General features: G+C 35.4%; 1 protein-coding gene across 4 annotated transcripts in view; it reads left to right on the forward strand.

Annotated features, from left to right (window-relative positions):
* Window positions 1-25,581, forward strand: part of sardh (sarcosine dehydrogenase) — a 156,140-nt gene that overhangs the window by 108,881 nt on the left and 21,678 nt on the right. For all 4 annotated transcript variants that reach the window (XM_073913683.1, XM_005155596.6, XM_073913684.1 and 1 more), the window contains 2 exon segments: window positions 7,161-7,254; window positions 20,041-20,203. In XM_073913683.1, coding sequence (XP_073769784.1) covers window positions 7,161-7,254; window positions 20,041-20,203 — 257 coding nt within the window.

Consider the following 25,581-nt stretch of genomic DNA (forward strand, 5'->3'; position numbering starts at 1 on the left):
TATGCAAACAGCTCAAGCAGACATGCGCACAACCCACTCTCTTACACACCACACACGTGCACCCATACAAGCATAAATGATGTAGTCTCTCAGAAATATGGCACTGCACCTCCATCATTTCCATCTCTCCCCTGACTCTTTTCCTCCTCCTTCACCTTTTTCAGCTCTGTTCTTTCTGCCCACACAGATGTCATGTTTTTCAGTGTGTGTTTCTCGATGATCTCTGTACTGTGAGGCCGAACACGCACTCTTGTTCTGGAGCAAACATCCGTCAGGCCTCCTCCTGCTTTTGTTAACACACATGCTAATGCAAAACAGGCCAAGCTGTTCCTGTCAGCCCAAATGATGCAGATAGAGCAAGTCCAACACACACACACACACACACACACACACACACACACACACACACACACACACACACACACACACACACACACACACACTTGTATAAGGTTTATGAGACAAAAGTATTTTACTCTGTAAACATGCTTATTACAGGGTTCCTATGCATCTGGAAAGTATTTAGGGATTAGTTACTATAAGAGAGTAAACCAGTTGCCTTAAAAGCAACAAGTTGACTTTACAAAAATAATGTAAGTAAATCCATTGTAACTTGGAACTGTTAAGTTGACTTCATTTTATAATGATTCAAATTGTCGTCACATTTAAAAAAAAAAAAAGTAAACTAATGCCTTTTTCCAATACATCTTTATTATGTTTGCTTTTTTCCCAACTTTTTGTATCTAGCAAAATGACATACAATAAAATAAATCTGATCTTCCAGATTTCAGTTTGTCTTCTTAATTCAATAGGATATAATTGAAGATTTTTTAGACTTAATAAAGCACCAAATATAAAATATAGTGATAATTACAGTAATTATAAAAACAGACGTGTTAAAACTGTGTAAAAAGGGATTAGTTGACTTTAAAAAAGTAAGTACACTTTGCATAAATATAAAAATTAAGTCATCTTAACAGTTTCAAATTACAATGGGTTTGCTTACATTATTTGTAAAGTCAACCTGTTGCTTTTAAGGCAATTTGTTTGCTAGCTTTAAGTAACTAATCACATTTTAGAGTGAAATTAAATACCCCATTACTACAACTTAAATGGAGTAAGTTCACAGTACTCATATAGATTTGTTTTTTTTTTTTTACTCAAATAGTTTGTTGCAATCGGTTTGAGTTGCCTTAACTTATTGAGTTTTTCAGTACTCAGTTGGTTTAAGTTCTCTTCATTTATTGGGTTTTACTGTCCTCAAATTGCTTCGTTTATTCAAATGGATTAAGTTAACAGTACTCATTAGGATTAGTTTTTTAACTTAAATGGTTTGTTGCAAGCAGTTTCCTCAAATGGTTTCAGTTACCTTAACTTTTTGCTTTTACAGTGTCGGTCCTTGTATGAGTTTAAAGTTTATAGTGTTATTTCACCAATTGTACTGTTCTGCTTTCATGGCCTGAATGAAAAAAGCGAACACATTTTTTATTTCAAAATCTTAAATTTCAATCTGCTGTGAACTATGAACTATGAAAAATAATACATTTTATCAATACTTCAGAAACCACATTTGAATATTGTCAGTATAGAATTTAACTGATTGTATTAAAGTTCTTTGAACATGACTGAAATGGCTGTTTAAAAAGGGTCAACATTTTTAAAAATGACATTAAAAACATTAACACTGACATTTTATTTTATTTTTTTATCATTATTTTGTTGGGGTTTTTCACCTTTATTTGGAAAGGACGGTAGAATTTGCAGACAGGAAAGTATTGGGAGCAGAGAGAGGGTAAGGGTCAGCAAAGGACCTCAAGCCAGGAATTAAAACTTAGGTCGCTGTGAGCACCATGGTGCTATATGTCAGCGCACTTAACCACTAAGCTATTGGCACCGACTACACTATGACATTGTAATCTAAATCTTACAAAATTGAAATGTTAAGTACAGTACAACTATATATATATATATAGTTATATATAGCTATATATAACTATATATTATAGCTATATATAGCTATATATATATATATATATATATATATATATATATATATATATATATATATATATATATATATATATATATATATATATATATATATATCACTATAGCTATATATTATATTATTATATACCCCGTATGGTTGCGGGGTCGACTCTTTGGAACAAGTCCTTTGACTTTTTTTTTTTTTTTTTTTTTTTTTTTTTTTTTTTTTTTTACACATTCCGGTCGGCCTGTCGTCTGGGCCTGTCACCCTCATACACTCATACACTACGCACAATTTTGCCTACCCAATTCACTTGCAGCATGTCTTTAGACTTTGGGGGAAACCAGAGCAACCGAAAGAAACCCACGCGAATGCAGGGAGAACATGCAAACTCCTCACAGAAATGCCAACAGAGCCGAGGTTCGAACCAGCGACCCAGTGACCTTCTTGCTGTGAGGCGACATCACTACCTATAGCGCCACTGCTTGCTTAATTTGTTGATTAACATCAACAAGATGTCATCTCCACAATGTCATCTGTAGCTTTAAAGCCCCAAATTATGGGTTTTTGAAAATGACCTTCCATGCATTGTATAACACAGCTCTAAGTGGATGAAAACATCCAGCCGAAGGCTAATCTAAAAGTGCAGTGTATAAAACTATTGATTCTTAAACAAACCAAAAAGAATTAATTCAGAGTCTTTTTGATGAATCGTCTTGGTGTCAAATCTTTAGCCACATCATGTTGACGTTGTCATATGTGAAGCACTTTTTCTCTGGTTAACTCTTTAACGGTTATTCACATATTGCGTCTAAAATCTTGTGAAATACGCAACAGGACTTTTTTATCGGTTAAATGCGTTTCTGAACTTACAATAGGCATCTAAACGTAGTTGACCAATGACAACAGACTAGGTCATTGAACCAGATTAGCGCCACACAAAGGAGGGATTCGCCAAACAAAAGTCCTTGGGATAATTAGGTACAAATAAATGCTTATTATAAGACAGTAAAGGTGTTTTTTGATCAAATCAACTGTTCTTAGAGACCCCCAAAACCAAAATTCAACCTTTTAAAAGTATAGTTATATATTCTGACTGGCTGTCAGTGGCTCCTTATATTATATCTAAGAAAAAATCTGTCAGTCGAAAATTGATCCCAACAATATGGTTTCTCGCCATCTTTATCATTACACTACACAAAAATTATGTCTGCAAAATGTTGCAAACAATGTATATGTGTTGAATTTAAACAAGTAAATTAAATATAGTAATGTTCAGCTTAATTTGTTTAAATCCAGCCCAAATAAATTGTTTACAACCACTTAACTTAAAAAAAATAATAAATCCAAGGAATCAGTTTTGATATTTTTTGTGTATATTTGTGGTCTGAACTCTGCTGCTGTTTTACATTCAGAACAATTTTTAGAACTCCATATTTAATATCAGTTTTTTATGTGTAGTTTTTGTGATTGGTCTTAATGGCCATGCACCTAAAACACACCCTCACAAGAATTATGTGGAAAACTTTGAATGTGATTTTGAATTGAGAGAAAACAAGCCTTGTCCTCATCAATCATCTTAATAGAGTACAACTAGGGCATACCCATGTCATTATACAACTTTGTGTCCTCATAATCTATATAAACCAGTACACACACTAGTACAGATTTTTTTATGAGATCTTCTCGTAGACGAAGATTTTTTTACATTACAGACTGTTTATGTTGTCTTCCTACCCCAATCTTCTGCGTTTTTACATTCTCAAATTTTGTCTGCTATATTGGCCTGTTTTCTTATTGGAATATCTGGTCCCCAAAGCGTTATGAATGCACGGTTAACACACAAGCACACTCTCTCTCTCTGGAAAAGAGCAGGTCAGACGAGGGCTGTAGGTTGAAAATAGAAAGGTCTGATAGAGGGAAACAGTGATGGAGAGACTGATGGCTGACCGGGTCAAAAGTAAATAAGGGTTTAAATGGTGAGACAGACTCATTTTCCTGGACTCCATAAACAGCAGCATGCTATAATATTAATACGCAAAGCTCTTATGTTAATATGCTGACTTCTGTATGCCCTTTTACATTTAGTCCTTTTTATTTTGTGATTTTTTTTCTGTTTGTGTCGTTTAGTGACATTTCAGTAAATACATTTTTTTATGTTTTTTTTTAAACTAATTGTTAGAGTTAATTTGCCATAAAACTAATATAATTTTAAACATCTTTGATGAAACGTTTTGTAATTGTAATAAAATATTTTAAGATATTTGTGTTGGTTAGTTGTAAAAATGCTTTTTAGGGAAACTGGTTTCACAAATTACATCTAATTTTATTTTTATGTATTTATTAGGGTGGCTTGAGAAAGCCAACATATTGTTATACTACATAAACTTCTTTTTCTTCTTCTTAAACTCCAGACCTCCAAGCTATACTGAATTATGTTGCTATATCTTTTCCAACTGATCCGACTTAGTTTTTCAAAAACTGACCTGAAAAATTTAGAAAAGTCCCATTGACTTGATATTAGACTAAACTTTGTAACATGTCATACAGACTAAGGTTGAGCTAATTTAACTCAGAATACCGCTCTACCAGTCACTGATGAGCTTTTGACTTACTAGCCACACCCTAGCAACCACTTACGGCACCTTAGCAACTGTCCCATAGACTTTCATTATAAAAAAAAAACTCCCAGTGACTTAACATTGGACACACTATAACACACCAATCCATACTAACAACATACAAACAAACATACTAGCTACATGATAATCCGTACTAAAAACATACTAGCAACATGTTAATTCATACTAAATTCATGCTAACAGCATACTACTTTATACATAAAACAAGCTAGCAACATACTAATTCATACTATAACCATGCTAATTTATGTTAGCAGCTGCCTAGCAACTACTCAGAACACCTTAGCAACTGCCTAGCAACCACTCAGACACCTTAGCAACAACCTAGCAACGCCTTAGCAAACCACTCAGAACACCCTATTAACCGTCTAGCAACACCTTAGCTACCACCTAACAGGGCCTTAGCTACCAACCAGCAACCACTCAGAACACCATAGCAACACCTTAGCAACTACCAAGGACACCCCAACTGCCAAGCAACCTCTTAGCAACCACCTAGCAACAACTTAGCAACCACTTACAAACACCTTAGCAATGACTTAGAACACCTTCACAACTGCCAAGCAACACCTTAGCAACTGCCTAGCAACATCTTAGCAATTACTCAAAACACCCTAGCAACCACCTAACAATGCCTTAGCAACGACCTAGCAACCACTCAGAACACCTTAGCAACCACCTAGCAACCCCTCCGAACACCTTAGAAACCACCTAGCAAGAGACATGCCAATCCATACTAGAAACATGCTAACATATATTTAGTTATCTCTCTATGTGAACAGTTTTAAACTTCCTTAAAACTACTTCAATTATTTATTAAACTTTAAAACTACTTCAAAATTTCAGACGAGGCTTTCTCAAGCCACCATAAAGTTTGTCGACAAACTTTGCTTTTCTAGTTATAAATGAATATTCAAAAAAATTTCAAAAAGGAGGCAAGTATATTTATTTTACTTTTGCTAATTATTAATCTTTATTCTATTTTAAATTTAAATTACAGTTTAAGGTTGGCAATAGAGCTGAAGTGTTCAAATTCTTTTATTCATTAATTCATTTTCTTTCGGCTTAGTCCCTTTATTAATCTGGGGTCGCCACAACGGAATGAACCGCCATCTTATCCAGCATATGTTTTACTCATCCACACACGCACTCATACACTACGGTCAATTTTACCATACCCAATTCACCTAAACATCATGTCTTTGGACTGTGGGGAAACCAGAGCACCTGGAGGAAACCCATGTGAACACGAGGAGGACATGCAAATTCCACACAGAAATGCCAACTGACCTAGCCGAGTCATTACATTTTTTTTTTTAGTTAAAATTAAATGTATTTGCATGATTTTAATTTCATTTAATTTCTAAACACTTCTTATGAAAATTCTTTGCGTGAGCATTTGAACTTGTATTGGTTAGAGAAATAAAGCTGCTTTCTTGAGAATTAATTTTGGCCAATAGGAGGAAACCAGCCGATTAAAATGTGATCACTCGATTGAATGGGCATTATCAGCCGTTATCTGACAGATATGGACCAGTGACGCCTTCTGTGTGGATTATCCATCCACATGGTTAAACAGCTATAGATCACATAAGCTGTGTCCCAAATCGCATACTTATGCAGTATTCTACGGCATTTTGTAGTATAAATAGTGTAAGTAGCGCGTTTACACTGCAAACTCTAAAAAATAATAAGAGCACTTTAATTACCCGGATGATGCACTCATTCAGCCGGTAAACTGAAGTGTGTCATGAAGGACACTTCACACACTCAACGACAGCAGGTTTGCACACGTAGCGGAGCTATCGGCTGCACATGTTGGATAACTTTATTTATTATAGCGCCTCCTGAATGGTGTTATAGTTATGAGAATGGTGTTATACTCATGGCAGGTATTATTTGATAGTCTGGTCATTTATTTCATTAGTTTGGGAACCATCAAACGTCATCAGAGAAACGGGTTGAATTTCCGCTTAGTAAAAAACATTAGTGCTCCATTTGGGACGACACTACATACATATACTATGCTGTTGAGTGTGTAAGTGCATAAGTACATAGTGCATAGTGTATAGTGTGCCATTTGGGACGCAGCAATACTGTACGGCTGCGGCTGGAAATGAACGAGAATTATTTATATTATTTATAAAATTTACCATTGGTTTTATTTTATTAATGTCTACCCCCATCCTAAACCCAACCGTCACAGTAATTTAAAAACAGATGTGGATACTGGAGGCTTCTCTGTTAGTATAGCTGATTAACCATGTGAATGGATGATAACAGTAGGCGCAGAAAGCCCCTACTGGCCCATATAAATCAGCTGATAATGCCCATTCGATCGAGTAATAACATTCGAAGCGGGTGAGGAAACATGTATTTATTTTAGTTCTGCTAACTATTCAATTGAATTATATTTCTGAACACTTCTTGGGAAGTTTTGAACTTGTGTAATTGGTATAAAGTTTATTGATTTTGTATTGATTTTGGCAGTAGAGTGTCAGTAAAGTGTGTGATTTGTGTGTTGATAGTCGTGAGCTGCTGCAGGAGGTGCTGGATTCAGAGCTCAGCAATGAAGCATTTCCCTTCTCCACACACAGGATCGTGAGCGCCGCTGGACACCAGGTAAAGCTCTCTCTCCTTCTCCCTGCAGTCCCAGTGCTTTCAGACACAGCGGATCCTGCTCAAGCAAAGCCTGCCTGTTATTATTCAGAGGCTTTTAGTTATTTTTCCAGCCAAAAATTCAGCTCATTTTTTCATGCTGAAGGATAGCTGAAAATCTTGAGCCTTGTTGAGGAGCGCTGACTTGGAAAGGTTTACATCGACTGTTACTATATTGTCAGTTTATTTGCTAACAAATCAGTTTCTTGAGCAATCAGCACAGAGAGATGATGATGTATTCCTGCAAACACATTTTAAAAATGGGTAAAGAGAAAAAAGATAGAATAGTTCAAAAATGAAAGTGTACTTAAATACTTAGTCTATTTACTTACACTATTTAGTTGTTATGAATCTTCACCAGTTTCTTTTTTTAACACTGAAGAAGATAGAAAAAAGCTGAAAACCTGTAACCATTAACTTTGATAGTAGTAAAATAGATACTATGGAAGTCAATGGTTACAGGTTTCCAGTTTCTTCAAAATGTATTTTGTGTTCAACAGTTGAAAGAAATTCAAACAGGTTTTGATCAAGTGAAGGGTTAATGAACAATATCAAAATTGTCATATTTGGGTGAACTATCCCTTTAATTTGTTCCTTTGTTCTATAAATTAGACCTTACAAACAGAATTGCAAGATGGTGTAAACTCAAAAAAGAAAAACAATTGTTACAAGAATTAGTAAAAATCCATATATCTTGTTTTTTTTTCTAGTATACTGAGTTCAGGAGTTTGTATCTCCCAATTCTGTAAATACAATTTAGAATAGTGATATATGAACTCAGCGTTTATATCCCTTTTTCCTAGATTATATCTTGTGATTTTAGCGTAATTTTACCTTTTTAAGATGTATCTTTAGTACTAGATATTAAAGATGAGGATAAACTTTATGGTGGGTTGAGAAAGCCTGTTGGAATTAGTTTATTTACAGCAGCCGATTTAAAAAAATTATCAAATTGGCTAAAAGAATAATCCCTGCAGTCAACAATGTAACCACTTTAAAGACTGAAGTTGATCTCTGTGTCTGTGGCTGTTAATTGCATGGTTCTAGCATGATTCTTGCATGAATTAGCTTGATTCTAACAAATTAGCATGACCTAGCATGTTCTTAGCATGTTTCTTGTATAAATTAGCATGTTAGCATGGTTCCAACATGAATTAGTATGTTTCTTTCATAAATTAGCATGTTGTTAACTAGCATGATTTTAGCACAAATTAGTATGTTATTAGCAGTGTTGGGTAATTTACTTTTAAAAAGTAAACGATTCCAAATGATTACTGTGCAAAAAATGTAGTCTGATTATATTACTAATTACTTTGAAGTTACTTTTAAAACAAAATATACCTATAAAAATACAACATATACTGCAGCTCTGCTAATAAATAATATTGACATTACATTTAATGCACATTACATCAAAACATTACAATGGGTTGATCACAGCAGCTTGACATATTCAAAAGAGCTAAAGAGTTAACATTCTTTCATCGTTCACTTATTCCTTTTTTTTTTTTGAAAATAAAAAAAGAACATGAAGAAAACTGGATACCTGTAACCATTGACATGCAGAGTATGAAAAAGCACTGCAGTGGTTGGGTGTTCTGTGTTTGTCTGAGGTAGTTAGTCTGTAATGTGTATATTCCTTACAAAGTATAAAGCTGATCAGTCAGTTCTTGTCACGTGACGTGTTTTTTTTTTTAAAAACTGGGTGCTTCTGGGAAATGCAAGCATGCGCAATATGCACTCCCAATGTGCGCATGTGCAAAAGACCCAATATGGTAATGGCCCCATTAGCAGCTATACTTTTCTTCACATTCACAAAATACTTTCACTCCTGACCCTGCACAAAAATCCAATTTAGCCTCTTTAGACTGAGTTGGGGCGCTGTGTTTTTGGGAGCCGGTGTCCTCCTTGATGACGAGTATTGTCTTGGAATACTTACAGTTTAAGTGCTTAAACAACTTTCTGGTCGAGTTAAAAGCAGTCAAAAGTTTTTAGAGACTGAATATTGACTGAACTTCACAGTAATATTTGTGTTTTTACATACATGAAATCAAAATAATGTCTAAATTTACATTTGAAGAAGCACCTTCTCTTGACAGCAGCGATTTCTGCTTACGTTCTCCAGCAGTTTTAAAGCGCATGCTTAATAACTAACGTTGCAACGGAAATCCTTATTAAAAAGAAGCATTTTTTTTTTCTTTTAAATGTTTTATTTGAAATGAAAATAACACAATTACATCGACTTTAGTGACTAATCAAATTGCACAATTGTAAAATGTTATTTGTTTCGTTACTGCTAGGGTTGCCACCCATCCCGTATTTGAGAATGAAATTGCGCGTCCTGTTTTGAATCAATACGGGACGGGTTTTGTCCCATATTTTTATCATTTTTTTAAAGTAGCTTTTCATGCAAATCATCCCTCAGGCATTTTATGAAGATGCCTCATTTCCTACTTTTGATTGGTTAATACTTGATATCATTGTTAGTTTGATTGGTCTTTTTACCTGTCCAGTGAGAAAGGTGGGTCTTTTAAGCAGAGTCTGTCAAGTCTTGACAGAGAGTAACGGCAGATGCTTCTTCTCCAGGTAACCCTCTGCATCTTAAAGTTTCAGAGTTTAAACGCAAGCAACTGAAAAAATACTGCAGAGAGTGGGAGGAAACAAATACCTGGCTGCAGAGTTTTAGAAATTGTTATTAAGCCTTTTTTTATTTTTTTTTTATTTGTCGGGGAGCGTTCTCTTTGGCTAAAGTTGGTCTGTGGGACAACATGCCTCTGGAGAGCAGCATTCCCGCAATGACAGAGCTCAAAAAAATCAAAATCATTTCTTCGTACCCAAAGTCTCTCCCGTAGCAGACATGGTAATGACAGTGTAATCATTAAAAACAATGTTTAGGTTAATTGCTTAATAATGATAAAAATGTGAAAATCTAGCTGGAGTCTTTTTTTTTTTGTCATTTACTGTTTTCTACATGCAATAAAGAACAGTCTGTGAAGATAATAATATATGTATTTATTATTAACTGAGTAAACAACAACTGAAATTACAGGGAAATGTATGGCTACAATCAAACTTTATCTCAGAATTAAATTTGGTCTGGTTTTCACACACTGGGTCACAAATTCTGTAAATACAATGTAAGTGGATCACATTTCATTGTAATATTAAGATTTGTTTGTTAAGGTTTAAGCATTTAAGCAAGTCAGGCACATAAGCCTTAATTTAATACTTGAAACATTTTGTTTAATACATTAATAAACAACATATTGCCCATTTAAAGAAAATAAACTAGTAAATTGCAACTTTCCATATTTTAAAATTAGAAATGGGCTGTATGAAAACTTTGCTATACTGTAAAAAAATCCTGGTTGCTTGACTTGGTAGCCAATGTTTGTATCTAGTTTATGTTGTTTTCATGTTTGGATAGTTGTTACTGCAAATAATAAAAAATCAATTATGTCATCAATACCACCCTTTAAAATTAGGTTCATTATTATGTTCTCCTCTCCTCTAAGTTACAGCAGCTGAGTTAACATCAGCTATATCAGTGTTGCAAAAGAGCGATACTGACTGCATCTGTTTCAGATTTTAATAAAAGGCAGTTTATTTTAATGTTCAACTGTTCATACTTTCCTGAAAACATATTTAAAGTTGTGATTTACCACCACTTGCATGCTATTGGGCTTGTGATCACTGTGGTCTAGGCAACCAAGGGATATGGCCCCCGCTGGAGTATGCGTCCCTTATTTGTTTGTTTAAAAAGTGGTAACCTTATTTACTGCGTTCCCCAAAAATGTAATTAGATTACACTAATGCATTACTGTGAAACTTGTTACACCCAATTCTGGTTATTAGAATGTCTCTAACATTGATTAGCATGTTTTTTAGCATGATTCTAACATGAATTAGAATGTTGTTAGCATGTTTTTAACATTGATTAGTATGCTGTTAGTATGATTTCACCATGAATTAGCATGCTGTTAGCATGATTCTATTTACTTTGAATTTATAAAATAGTAGTCAAAATGGCATTAAATAAATGATTAAACAAATTGTAAACCTCTATTTCTCACTCTTTCTCTCTGTGTTTGTGCATGTAGGTGCGTGTGAGCATGTACGTGTGTGTGTGTGTGCGCGCGTGCGCGCATGTGCATATGTGCCTTTATGCATAAAAGACAGATGGTTTACTGCCACTCTTGTGACTAACAGACACACACACAACTCCGCTGCCTGATGTCATCCACTTTTATCTCCGCTCGCTGCACCTCACCCCATTGTGCTCTGTCTCCTTTACACCTCGCAAAGTGCTAATTTATAATAGAGAGAAAATATGGAGGCGTTTTAAAGTGTTGCAGTTTACACCGTCTCTAGAATCTGGCACTTTTGTTCGTTTATGCATAAATGAGGTCTCACATTAGATTCATTTTCTTCATAGCCATAGGCTCATACCTGACTAGGCATTGGTATGAAAACACAAATCTCATATAGTGAAATTTCTTTCTTTTTTTTACTGTATTTTACTTTTTTCAAGCTATACAAAAATTAAGTTAAGCTTAGAGAAAAACAGAAATTTTGATGCTTTAAATAAACTGAATGCTCCATCAAATTGTATTTCTACATGATGGCCACGCCCATCTCTGCATCTTGTTACAGTAGCCACGCCTCAAAGTCTTGCTGTTGGTCAAGATGGAAAGTGATTGACAGATTTGTGCAAATCGTTCTGTGTTTTGTTGGTGCCCATCAGACACTAAATAGATAAAGCAATTAATATCTCAATAAAAAACTCAATAATTTAATGGGTTAATGCATAGAAAATGTTTATTCAGGCAGTCCCAGTGTTAGCATGGCATATCTTTGGGATGCATTGTAATTACATGAAGGGGACGCCACTTAATCCATTGACTGATTCCATCATTTATTTATTGTTAATTTTATATTATTACCTGCCCTGTCTGATGCACATTCACTAATAATCCAATAGGGTTATTTTTTTCAGCTGCCACTCACCACCACAGCCTTCCACTGAATATTAATTAATCACTTCATGAAGTCTGATATACTAAATACAGAATCTTCTTTTCTTTTTAGAGCACTCAACCTTCAAGGCTGTTAGATCCATCAATGTAACACCCCCTGCATTCCATTGCTCTATCGTGTAGTTTTATGTTTGCGTGCAGAAGGCATGATCCTCCTGAGATTACTGTACTGTAGCTACACAATAGCGCTGCATTCATTCAATAACAAGTTACATGTTATATTTACATTTTTCCATGTTATTACCAGGGTTTGTACAGGTACTAAAAATTCTAGGAATTGTATAAATTTTTATGTAGTACTTTGTATTAGTGTTTGAAAATTTAATTGTTGCTTTCATAATGATATATCAAATTCAACAGGTAATAATAATTTAAATACATTAAACCCTGATAAAGATATTAAATAAGAGTAATTTAAGGTTAGGTTTGGAGTGAACATGCTATCACAAATTTTCCTTAGAACACTATTACTATACTACACTACTACTATACTATACTATACTATACTATACTATACTATAGAATAGCAATTTGTTTTTATTTTAATTATTTTTATTTTTATTTATTTTATTTGTTTATTTGGCAGTGATAATGTGCATTAGTTAGCATTTCTGCAAATGTACCAGAATTAGCCAGAAGGCTATTTTTTATCTGTTGTCCCTGAACAATCTAAAAAAGACAATACAAGAATTATACAATCAATCAAACATAGTTAAGTACTAAAATATACATAGTTATGTAAGTTTTAATAAAAAAAATGAATATATACAAATTAAACTAAAACACCAACATTTTGTAATAGAGATAAGGTAGTTGAAACATATTTAAACAACATATCATTAAGATGGTGAGACAATTGGAATCATGCTAGGTTCATTTTCATCGGAATGTTGACACGTCTGATTCTCTATAAACCATATTTTTAAATGTTTTTTTGAACACATTAAAGGCGGTTATATCTCTGATTCTGCCAGGAACAAAATTCCACTCCTGTGCTGCTGTAACTGAAAAGGCACCCTGACCAAAGGTACTTTTCCAATTAGGGACAATACAGTCTCCTCGAGCTGCCCCTCGTGTTGCTCTGTGTGTGGTGTTCCTGATGTTTACAAACTGACTGAGAGGTGGGGATGACAGACCATGAATGATTTTATACATCAGACAAATGTTTGAATACTTAATGACATTTTCCCAGCTTAACAATTCATGTTTTTGTAAAATGCTACAATGATGATGTGTTAGAGGCTTTTTATTCAGTATTTTAATTGTCTGTTTGTAAAGTGACTCTATGGGTTTTAGTGTTGTTTTGTTTGCCTGAGACCAAGTTGTTAGACAGTAGGTTATATGTGAAAAAATCGTTGAATGCATGAATATTTTAGCTGCCTGCAGTGATAAATGTGACCTTGTGAACCGGAAATTAGATATATTACATTTAACACGGTTTAATGCCTTTTTAATTTGTGATTTAAAAGTTAGTTTTTTATTCAATTTGGACCCCTAGATATTTAAAATCAGATACACTTTGTATTTTGTCCCCATCCACCCACGTAGTTGTCTGTTAGATTATTTGCTATGTTTGTTTTAAAAAAGCACATTACAACTGTTTTTTATTTTACATTCAGTTTTAAACCGGACTGGTTCAACCATTCTAAGAGATAAGCCATAGCTTGTGTAAGTTTATCTGCTATTTGAGTTGTGTTTTTACCATGTGTATAAATAACTGTATCATCTGCATACATCTGAATCAGGACATTTGGACAGACTGAAGGAAGGTCGTTTATGTAGAGAGAAAATAACAAAGGTGCCAAAATGGAACCTTGAGGTACACCCATGGACAGGGAGAGCGTGGGAGAGGGATATTCTTTAATTCTGACTGATTGTGATCGATTTGATAAACATGATTCAATCCATTAAATTTAGTTAATTTGGACAGTAATATTTTATGATTTACAGGGTCAAAAGCTTTTTTCAGATCAAGAAACACAGCACCAACTACACCACCTTTATCCAGTAGATGTTTAATATTTTCTAGGAGAAAACAATTTGCAGTGTCAGATGAGTGTTGAGCTCTAAAAACTAATTGCATCGAATGAAGAGAAAATGTAGTGGTGTTCAGATGTTTAATGAATTAATTGACAATGAGTTTCTCTGCAACTTTAGACACAGTGGGAATAATACTGATTGGCCTGTAGTTGGAAAGTGACGAAGGATCCCCGTTTTTATAAATTGGAATAACAGCTGATGACTTCCATACACATGGAAATATTGCCTCAGAAATAAAAAGATTGGGGAGTTTGGTTATTTGAGTTAATAGTGTAGAAAGTGGGCAAAGCAGTGGTGCAGTAGGTAGTCCTGGGGTCTCACAGCAAGAAGGTCGCTGGGTCGCCTCGGCTCAGTTGGTGTTTCAATGTGGAGTTTGCATGTTCTCCCTGCATTTACGTGGGTTTCCTCCGGATGCTGCGGTTTCCCCCACAGTCCAAAGACATGCAGTACAGGTGAATTGGGTAGGCTTAATTGTCCGTATTGTGTGAGTGTGTGTGTGAATGTGTGTGTGGATGTTTCCCAGAGATGGGTTGTGGCTGGAAGGGCATCCGCTGTGTAAAAACTTGCTGGATAAGTTGGTGGTTCATTCCACTGTGGCGACCCCGGATTAATAAAGGGACTTAGCCGACAAGAAAATGAATAAATGAATGAGTGTAGAAAGTTCTTTCAACATAAGGTAATCTATACCAAACACATCTTTAATTCTGGAAGGTTTGAATGATTTTATTGCCTGTAAGGCTTCAGATTCTTTGAAACTACTTATGCTGAAAATTGGCTCTGAACTAAGAAAACGTGTAAGAATTTTTCAATGGACATTATGGGATAATCCATATTTGAATATGGGAATATAACCATATTCGAAATAGAGTTAATAAAAAAATTATTGAAGACATCTGCAGTTTTGCAGGCGTTATATGTGATGTGACTATCTATCATAATTTCCAACATATTTTTGTTTAAATACTGTAGCATCTGATATAATATCATCACACATGCAAGTATGTAATTTGCTTAGTTATGAAAAGGCACATAGAAAGTGCTTAAATTTGACTTTAGAAAAGGTATTACATATTTACAAACTTTATTCACAATAAAATTCATCGGTGCATGAATATTATGTGTTTTGTGATTTAATTGTAATAATTTTATACTTGCAAAACCACATGGGAGGTCACAGGGTTACTCACTTTACTGTAGCCATGTAGTAGACATTCAATTTCTAGAGCTGCACGATACTGGTAAAATATGGGATATGTGATATTGTTGTTAAGAATTGCAATGATAATATTTTTTATGATATTTCCCTTGAAAAATGCCATTTATTAGCTGTTTTTTAATTGTTTATTTATGTAATGATTTTAATATAAACAGGTAAAATATATTTTTCAGATCTAATTAATTGTATTTTCGGACTAAAAAAGCAAGCTTCAAACATTTTAGTTTAACCTCAGCTTTAGCAGGTATTCTACATCTGCTTGGCTTTTGCCATATTCTTCTCTTGTCTTACAGTAACTCCCGTCATTAGTATTAATGTTCAGATATGGGTTCACCTTTGGGCCACTCAAGCCAGTAGCAGAACAGCACCTACTGGGGAGGTGGGGATATATATATAGACTCAAAAAGTAAGTTTAGCTGCTTGTTCAAACTTCGTATTTGATTTACCTTTTTTTGTCAACTTAACTGGATTTTTGTTCAATCCACTTAAATTTATAAAAAAAAGCGATAAAGTTAACTTGTTGGAACGATATGAAGGAATTGTGTGGAACCCAGCATGGGGGTTTCCACGGGAAAGTATTTTGGGACCTTTACTCTATACATCAATGACCTCTCTCAGGTAATTAAACATTTATATTATTTATTGTACACCAATGACACTGTACTTTTTGTGTCTGGATCAGGTACAGACACAATTAACAATAAATTAAATACAGATTTACATCAAGCATTTACATCAATGGCTGCAAGACAATCATTTGACTATTAACGTTAAGCAAACGGAATGTATGTATTTTATTCACCTAGGCGAAAATTATCCGTATCATATCCCATCATTTTCTTAAATCAAAAACTTTCCATTGTATCCACATATCAATATTTGGGAATCAGTCTGGACTCTCACCTTACTTATTGTGACCATTGTCAAAATATGTATAAAAAGTTGAAACAAAAGCTATTTGTTTATGGTAAAATGTGGACAAAATTGTCTTTTTCTGTTTCTGAAACTTATCTTGATGCCATAATCTTGTCTACCTTGTCTTACTGTTTGCCTGTTTGGTCTCTCAAAACAAATGATATCTTGGAGCCAGTAGCTAGACTGTACAATACGGCCTATAAGATCCACAACAGACTTTCTGGATGGACACATCACTGTTTTGCTTTATCACTCTCTAATGCTTTATCATTTTAAAATTACATTATGAACACAGGGATTAAACTGTACTATCAAGTTTTTAATAGCGCTACCGCAGTAGCCCTTTGTGCTTTGGTACCAAAACTTAATACAAGGACTGATCGTTCCACCAGATCTGTAACAAATGGATGTTTTGGACCGAGGTCTTTCTTTTATCTATTCACATAAGCCTGGAACGAGGTCCCACAACATCTAAAAACAATTCCAACATGAAGACTTTTTTTAACAATCCCATGCCCGTCATCTGATGGTCAACTATCGCTGTAGCCACTGAGTTAGTAGCCTGCTTCCCTCTATTTTGTATGTTTGGTGATTTTTATTTATTTTTTTGTACTGATCTCATCTGTTGATGGATGAGATGGCAAGTGTGCCTGTATGTTTTTATGTTCTGCAGAGCAGGAACCTACTGAAAATACAGCATTCGTTCTAAGTCATGTTTTTTTATGTTTTCCTGTTTAAAAAATTTTAAATAAAATAAAATACTTTTTTTGTGTTGTTAGACCCCATCTGATTGGTCAAACTTAGATAAACAACAATTGCATTAAATAAATGTAATTTATCACGTATATTGCATATTATATTATTTTTATCCTTTGTGAGCAGAGACCAGTTTCAAAAACATTGAAAAATCTTATTAACTATGATGTCATGAACTTTGTAAACATCAAATCAAATTTTCTGGCTTTTCCTAGAAAAGTTGCTGGAAACATTTCAACTTCTGCCGAACTGATAAAAAAGTGCACTCAAACTTGCAGAAACTGCACAAAGCCAGCTTATCAGATTATAACCTTGCCAGCTTTTGGCTGAATATGCATCAGGCAGTGCACAAGCTGTCTGCACGCGAGCTTTCTGAGGCTGAGACTCGTGGAGTGTGTGTAACCGGGTCTCAAGCTGTTGAAACAGTGTCTCGGATTCAACAACAACAACTGTTGGCCAGAAACTCACGGCACGCTCACTGTATCTCCCTGCAGGTTACAGTGAAGAATGCAGTGCTTGTAGCTGGCTGATAATGGTGCCCTTCCCATGATCCCAGGCCTGCCAGATTGATTTCAAGCCCTTAGGACTGGCACAATTAAGCTCTTCTTTCTGTTCAGTGCAAACACACATTGGAAAAAAGCGTGCGTTTCTGCTGCAGGTTCTGGAAAGTGGCCAGACTATTATCTGCTGTGTTGTGCTGTTGTTTAAGGCTGTTGATTCTCTCTGGTTGGATGTTAATGTGTGTTCTGTAAGAGAGAGACGCAGGTACCTCGGGCCTGTTTAATGAACGATTTAGCTTTTTTTCTGAAGGATGAAGGCAGCTGGAGGTAGTCGAGGCCTGACAGATGGCACGATCCTCAGAAACTGTGCTCACCTCATTTGTCACGGTGTTTTCTCACTCGCTTTATGAAAATAATCCTGTTTATAATGTACTGTATCACTGCTGTACTGGAATCAAGACAAGATCTTTAAACGAAAACTGATTGTAAATTGGCTTTCACATGCACACTACTGTTTTGAAGCTTGCAGCCAATTAGATTTAGTTTCAGAAGAAGTTCATTCAGTACTTTTATTCAGCAAGGATGCGTTCACTTAATCTAAAGGGACATCAAACACATTTTTGATGTTACAGAAAAGTATTTTCAGTCAATGCTGGGTTTTATCTTTTTGTTCTGCACATTAGTATGATTTTTGAAAGATCATGTGATGCTGAATACTGGTGTAATGATGAAAAAATTCAGCTTTGCACAACAAGTAAAGGATGCAATTTAAATTACTGTAGAGTAGACTAGAAAATGCTTGCAGAAAGTGCATAATAATATGATTAAATAGAGTTTAAGGCAAGATCATTAGCCCTTCTGTGAAATTTAAATTCTTTTAAGAACGTTTACCAACTGCTTTATAACAGACATTGAGCATACCTTTAATAACCAATTTCTTTTGTCTTTGACATGAGCTGTGCAATTAATCGAAATCAAATCGCAAAAGGATGCGATAAGAAATTTTATTTGAATTATTTAATTTCCCCTGCCCAGAGCAAATGTGTGACTGCCATGTGTATGTGACAGTCTTACTAGCCAATTAAGTGAACACAATTAAGTGATGAGTGTCTTGCTAAAAAGTCAGACAATCTAGTAGCAAGCAACAGCAAAGTACAATTTCAGAGTTGTTTTAGCCCTTTTAGTTTGCTGAGTGTTCTGTAAGCTCCACTCTCTCCCTAATTTGAGTTCACTTGTTTAGAGAAAGGTAAGGTCATTTTATGTGTGATTACTGTTTGCTCTAGAGAAAAATGAGCGTTTCATTTCTGAATATTTAAAAATAAATTTGAATCAATTATTAAGTTAATATGTTTTTTCTTCTTTTGTTAACATTTTAAGCATTTTAGCAGGAAGATGCTATGATACAGATTATTGAGCTGAAACTTAATTAAATAATTAAATAAATAAAATAATAATACTGACCTTAATCTTTAATTTTTGTTTTTGTTTTTTATATCAAACACTGTTTTTGCTCTAGCCAAACTAAAAGAAATAAGAATTTCTCCAGAAGAAATAAAAATGACAGGAAATTGTGAGAAAATGTCCGTGCTCTGTTACACATTACTTGAGAAATATTTGAAAAAATTATTCAGATTTTAGAGAAAGGTTAATTATTTATATGCCTTTAACTGTAAATGTAATGAAATTTTATTAATGAGAATTAAAAAAAACTACAGAGAAATGTAATATTTTTAAAGAAAGTTGAACAAAACCATTATTATAATTTTATCATTTTCAGTAAGAGTATTAAACAGTTACTTTTTTAAAATTAATCATTATGGGTCTTTTAATAATATAAGTTGCAATAAACTTATTTACACACATGTGCTAACAAATGTGCTGCATTTAAAATGGCATACTATACAGATGACAACCTTATGACTGGCTTCACGACTGTTTAAAAGGACTTGTGCTTTTTTATTAATGTATATAGTTTTTAAACGCACTCGGACACACTATATCTGCCATGTTGTCACAGCCATTTGACTTAAACATCAATTGCATTGCTTCACTGCTGTTCTTACATTCTCTCACATGTCCTTATGGGATATTGTCAATAAGATGCATACTTCCCAAAGTAGTACTTCCAGTCATCAGGGTATTTACTGTTTTCTGTATACTATTACTCCACACATGCAGTACCACTTTACTCACAGTTTTTCCACCTATTTTATAGTATGGAAGTGTACAGTACACCTTCAGAAATTGTTTTTTCACTCATATATTTTTCCACTGTTGTTTTGTGTAGGTGAGAGCCATGCGTCTGTCATTTGTGGGTGAAATGGGCTGGGAGCTTCACATCCCGAAAGAGTCCTGTCTGCCTGTCTACAACGCTGTCATGGCCGCGGGAGCTAAATATGGCATCTGTAATGCTGGCTACAGGGCCATTGACTCTTTGAGCATTGAGAAAGGTATGACTTAATATCATAATTCAATATTTTATCAGAATTATCAATTGTCTACCGACTTAAGAATAGCATGCATTGACAATTTCCATAGTTGATGAAGTAATTTGCACAGGAATGTTAACTACTTTATGGAGTCTGACTATGAAAAGTTGTCCAAAGTGCTACACTTATCTATGGGGAGACTGGTATATCTAAAAATCAATCAATAAATAAAAGCCTGGCTGCTATCATCCAATGAATTTGAAAGAATTCATAGAACATTTAATGTAGATTAATGTCGCCAGTTTCAATTCTGGAAAATTTGTTTTACTGAATACTGGGTGGTGCTGTCGAGTTTTTTATTTTTTGATACTATCCTTAAATATGTGTAAGAACATGCTTTCACATATAGGGGTGTTCAATATAACCAAATTAACCGTTAACCGAAAGGGTGTGTTTGTAACCGATTAATGGTATCAGTTATCATCATCTTATCATTATCATATCCGGGTCGCGGAAGCAGCAGTCTTAGGAGAGAACCCCAGACTTCCCTCTCCCCGGATACTTCCATCTCCTCCTGGGGGATCCCAAGGCGTTCCCAGGTCAGCCAAGAGACATAGTCCCTCCAGCATGTCCTGGGTCTTCCCCAAGGCCTCCTCCCGGTGGGACATGCCTGGAACACCTCCCTTGGTAGGCGTCCTGGGGATGCCAGAGCCACCTCAGCTGACTTTTCTCGATGTGGCGAAGCAGCGCTCTACTCCGAGCTCCTCCTGGGTGTCAGAGCTCCTTACCCTGTCTATAAGGGTGTGCCCTGCCACCCTACGAAGAACTCATTTCAGCCGATTGTATCTGAGATCTTGTCATTTTGGTCATGCCCCAAAGCTCATATCTATAGGTGAGAGTAGGAACATAGATTGACCGGTAAATCGAGAGCTTTGCCTTTCGGCTTAGCTCCTTCTTCAGCACAACGGACCAGTACATGGTCCGCATTACTGTTGCCGCTGCACCGATCTGCCTGTCAATCTCACGCTTCATCCTTCCCTCACTCGTAATCAAAACCCCAATGTACTTGAATTCCTCCACCTGGGGTAAGGACTTTCCTCCAACCTGGAGATGGCAAACCACTTTATTTCTGGTGGAGCACCATGGCCTCGGACTTGGAGGTGATTCTCATCCCAGCCACGTCACACCGTGCAGCAAACTGCCCCAGTGCATGCTGAAGGTACATGTTCAAAGAAGCCAACAGAACAACATCATCTGCGAATAACAGAAATTAAATCCTGTGGTCCCTGAACCGGACCAACTCCAGCTCAAGGCTACGCTTTGAAGTTCTGTCCATAAAAATTATGAACAGAATTGGTGACAAAGGGCAGCCCTGCCGGAGCCCAACACACACTGGAAACAAGTCTGACAAACTCCTATTCTGGTCATACAGGTAAGAGACAGCCCTTAACAAAGTGCTCTGACCCCATACTCCCACAGCACCCTCCACAGAATGCCACGAAGGTCGAATGCCCTCTCCAAGTTCACAAAACACATGTGGACTGGTTGGGCATACTCCCATGAACCCTCGAGCACCTTGGTGAGAGTATAGAGCTCGTCCAGTGTGCCACGACTCGGATGAAAACCTCATTGTTCTTCCTGAATCCTAGGTTCATTTGATGTATTTGTGGCCAATCACCGAACATGCTTTTTGTGTTAAGAGGTGCATCTTTTGAAGAGTTTAATATTCAAAAGATGTGTGTATTGTGCGCTGCTTATGCAGCCTGCTGCGCCTCGTGTTTTTGCTGTTGCACGCTGTGTGCTCGCAGTTGAAATGAAAGTCAACTCTGACGTTATGTCAGTCACGTCTTTTTCATTCTTCAATCAAATGAACGCAGAGACAGGGTTTTTGTTGAGGGGACAGCAGTAAATGTATTGTTAAAACGACTACGGACAACTTTTCAAGATAGAGGAGAGACTAGTGGTTGCTGTTTCAAGACATCCAGAGCTGTATGACTTTATGAATCTTAAATATATCACAATGTTATTAAATATTACAACATCGACAGCAACACTTGCACACAATACGGGTCCGCTGATTCAGTTGTTTCCTATTGACATATAAAAGAGCTTTTTTTTCTTGTCAACAAAAAAAGACAATGGGTGCATCTCGCGTTTTTGGAACGAATAAGTGTTCGGTGTGATTGGCCCCTTATGTGCAACACATATTTGTTAACTAACGGGAAAGTAACACGTGCAACCACATGTGCCTACAACATGTTTGCCAAAGAAGGAAAATGAAAGAAGAATATTGAAGTTTGACACAGATGAGTTGATGCCAAACCTGCGCTGATGCTGATCGCCTCTGTCCTGGATCTGCGTCATAAACTCAACAAATAGGTTATAGTTTTGATAATTTAGGGTACAACCAACAAACCAACCTTTTTTCCATTTAGGGAATTACAGTTATTAGTAGTTCTTATGTAATATATATATATATATTTTTTTAAATAGCCTTACTAGCCTAATCTACAAATTAAACAAATCCAAATATTTTCTTGATTTTTGCGTAATGATAACTTCGCACCAAACTGACACTTTCATTTTACAGCTTATAAAACGTGTATGCAAATGAATGCTATATCATATGTAAACAACAAAATTGTTATATGCTATAGTAGCTTATCTTTTACTAAGTATCTTAATGTTCATTGTTATTATCTTTCATTACACACAGTGCGCGCACATGAAGCGCGAGTGAGAAGGAGGAAATAAGTCAAAATCATAGACATAATCTTTAAACTAATGACTTCTATTATAATGTTAAAAAGGGTTTTGTGATAAAATAATAACAGCGGAGAATTAATTTAATGCGTATTTTCTGTGGAGAGATCGATTTTGGGGTATCCGAATATTTTTATTTGACGGAAGAAAATAAACATATGATTGGAAAAAACAGCCTATGTTGATTTTTAAAAAGGGTTCAGTCAGTGTTTTTGTTTTGTGATCAATTTTTCATCAATATGAAAAATATCTTGGGCAGGCCTGTTTCTTTTATCATTTTTCATTAGTTTATCCTGTTTTTTCTATCCTATTGGAAACACTACAGGTGCGTGAAGATGCTCTGTTATGTTCTGCATGCTGCTGTTTGCATGTATTGCATCAGTATTTTAAAATGCAATATTTAACGTGTCACACAAAATAGGCACGTCAATTCCATTTTTTAAAATTAAATAATAAATTATTATTAATCTGACCAGTTAACAGTTAATATTCTTGTTGGTTGACGCTGGTTGTATGTTAGCAAAATTAACTGAGCTGAGCATCTGCATTCACATATGTTTGCCCTTTAAACATCTTAATAATGGCTATATTATTTGATCTACTGTAAGGCGAGTGATAAAGGCTCTATGCTGCAGTAGAAAGATTAGAGCTGCTGGATCTACAACGTGTAAATAAATCAACTTCTCCAGAAATAATCATCTGTTCAACTGCGAGAAGAATAGAGTAAGCATACTAGATAACCTAGAGAGTGTGTATCTAATGTGAATTACATTGTCCTTTTATGTTTAAAAATAATTTTTATAGCCATCTCCATAGACATCAGCATTTTTTTTTACAAACCATAAACGTTATGCTTTGCTAACACCTTATGTGTCTTTAAATGGCTGAAACCTGAAAGAAACATTGGCCAGCCATCACGGAAAAGTTGATTTGAATTTAGCAACTGATTATATGCAGCTTTCTAATTACTGAAGTTTGATCATACAAATCAAAAGGTTAACTGAAATTTGGACTGTATAGATCAATAATATTTTCCCCCAAAAGTTAAATTTTTTTGACCACTATAATAGGGTTGTTTACAAAATAGGCATAGCCAAATATTTTCAAAAGCCTATATTTCCTAAATAAATCTCAGATCTTGAAATGTTGATGATCTGTTTATTTAGGTGTTGCACTAAAAATGTGTACCCAGGCTTGTGCAAATTTTTAAAATTTGGACAAAATTTTATTATTTGCACAGATATGCACAGTTAAATCACAAATGTAACACTGTACCAGGTAAGCTACTGAGCAAGTTTATTATGTTGGAAAAGCCATACGCAGATGAACCATAAGACTATGACCAAGTCAAGTCATATAGGAAGTGAATATAATTAATCAAATCTTATTTTATTATCTCTAATATTGATTTCAGTTGAAATCTGCAGCAAATTGTAAATATTTTGTACTTCTAAGCATGCTTTAGGAGTTGTAGAGCCACATTTTTCCAATAAACCTAAGTGTGCTTTTAGCGTGTTAGTGCCTGTCAGAATCAGTTGATTTGCTTGGAGATTCATCTGATATAGAGTGTTTGCTAAAAGTTTTGCTCAGTAGATCTAGATTGATCTTTTAAAGTTCTTTAAAACCTCCAGGAGATACATTTCAGTTTAGACTGCGAGCGTAAAGCAGCATTGTGCATCTGTCCAATAGAGCCACATATATAATTCATTCTCAGTGCTTCTTTCAATACAGCTTTAAGCAAAACATCTACCACAGCAGTTTTTACTCACCAGCACTGGTCGAAATGCACACATGCTGTTGGAGGTCAGGTGGAGATAATAGTTCAGACGTGCTGTGGTTTGGTTGGTGTCTCTGATGCATTGTGGAATTAACGGGAAACTAGACAGAAAAGGCACAATAAAGACTTATTACTGGAGCTGTACACTTCAGCACTTCCACTGCACTCCTGAGACTCAACTCAGCTTCAGTGTTTGTTCACTATGTAGGTCAGATCTTGTGTGTTTGGGGTTTAAATGTGCTACCTGACTGAATGGCTAAGTATAATGAAGAATTAAGTTCATTCCTGCATAATGGATTGTAGGGTTGGGTGATGTCGACCAATTTGGCATCGTGCAATGTCTAATTTGAAACATCTCGATGGACGATGACATCGTCGTCATAGGCAGTGGTGAATTAATGATTTATGAATAATTCATTCATTCATAACGAATCAATTATTTTTAGCCTACCATTTCAACTTCCTGACTCGCATGGTCTTTTTTTTTTACCCATAACCAAAGCATAAATAAATAAAGATAAGTTACACACACATTACCACCTGTCGATCACTAATTTCGCGACACTCTGGCATGAATACGCAAAGTGATTGGTGTCGTTATAATGGCGTCGACAAACTTGGTTGGTAAAAAAGGTGCACAACCAACAAGAACCAACCAACAGTATGTGAGGTTTTCTCTAAAATTACTAAGAACAAGCATGAAAGTGAAAGATTGAAGCAGTGTACTGATGCTGTGACTAGTTACCTGATAGATTCAAAAGACAGGAGAGTCATCAGATAGAGACAAGTTAAATTAAATATTACGTTTAACAACTATAGTGAGACGTGATCCAGCGGTACACCCTTAATAAACTGTCCG

This window comes from Danio rerio, chromosome 10 (genome assembly GCF_049306965.1).
Source record: "Danio rerio strain Tuebingen ecotype United States chromosome 10, GRCz12tu, whole genome shotgun sequence".
Taxonomy (NCBI): Eukaryota; Metazoa; Chordata; class Actinopteri; order Cypriniformes; family Danionidae; genus Danio; species Danio rerio.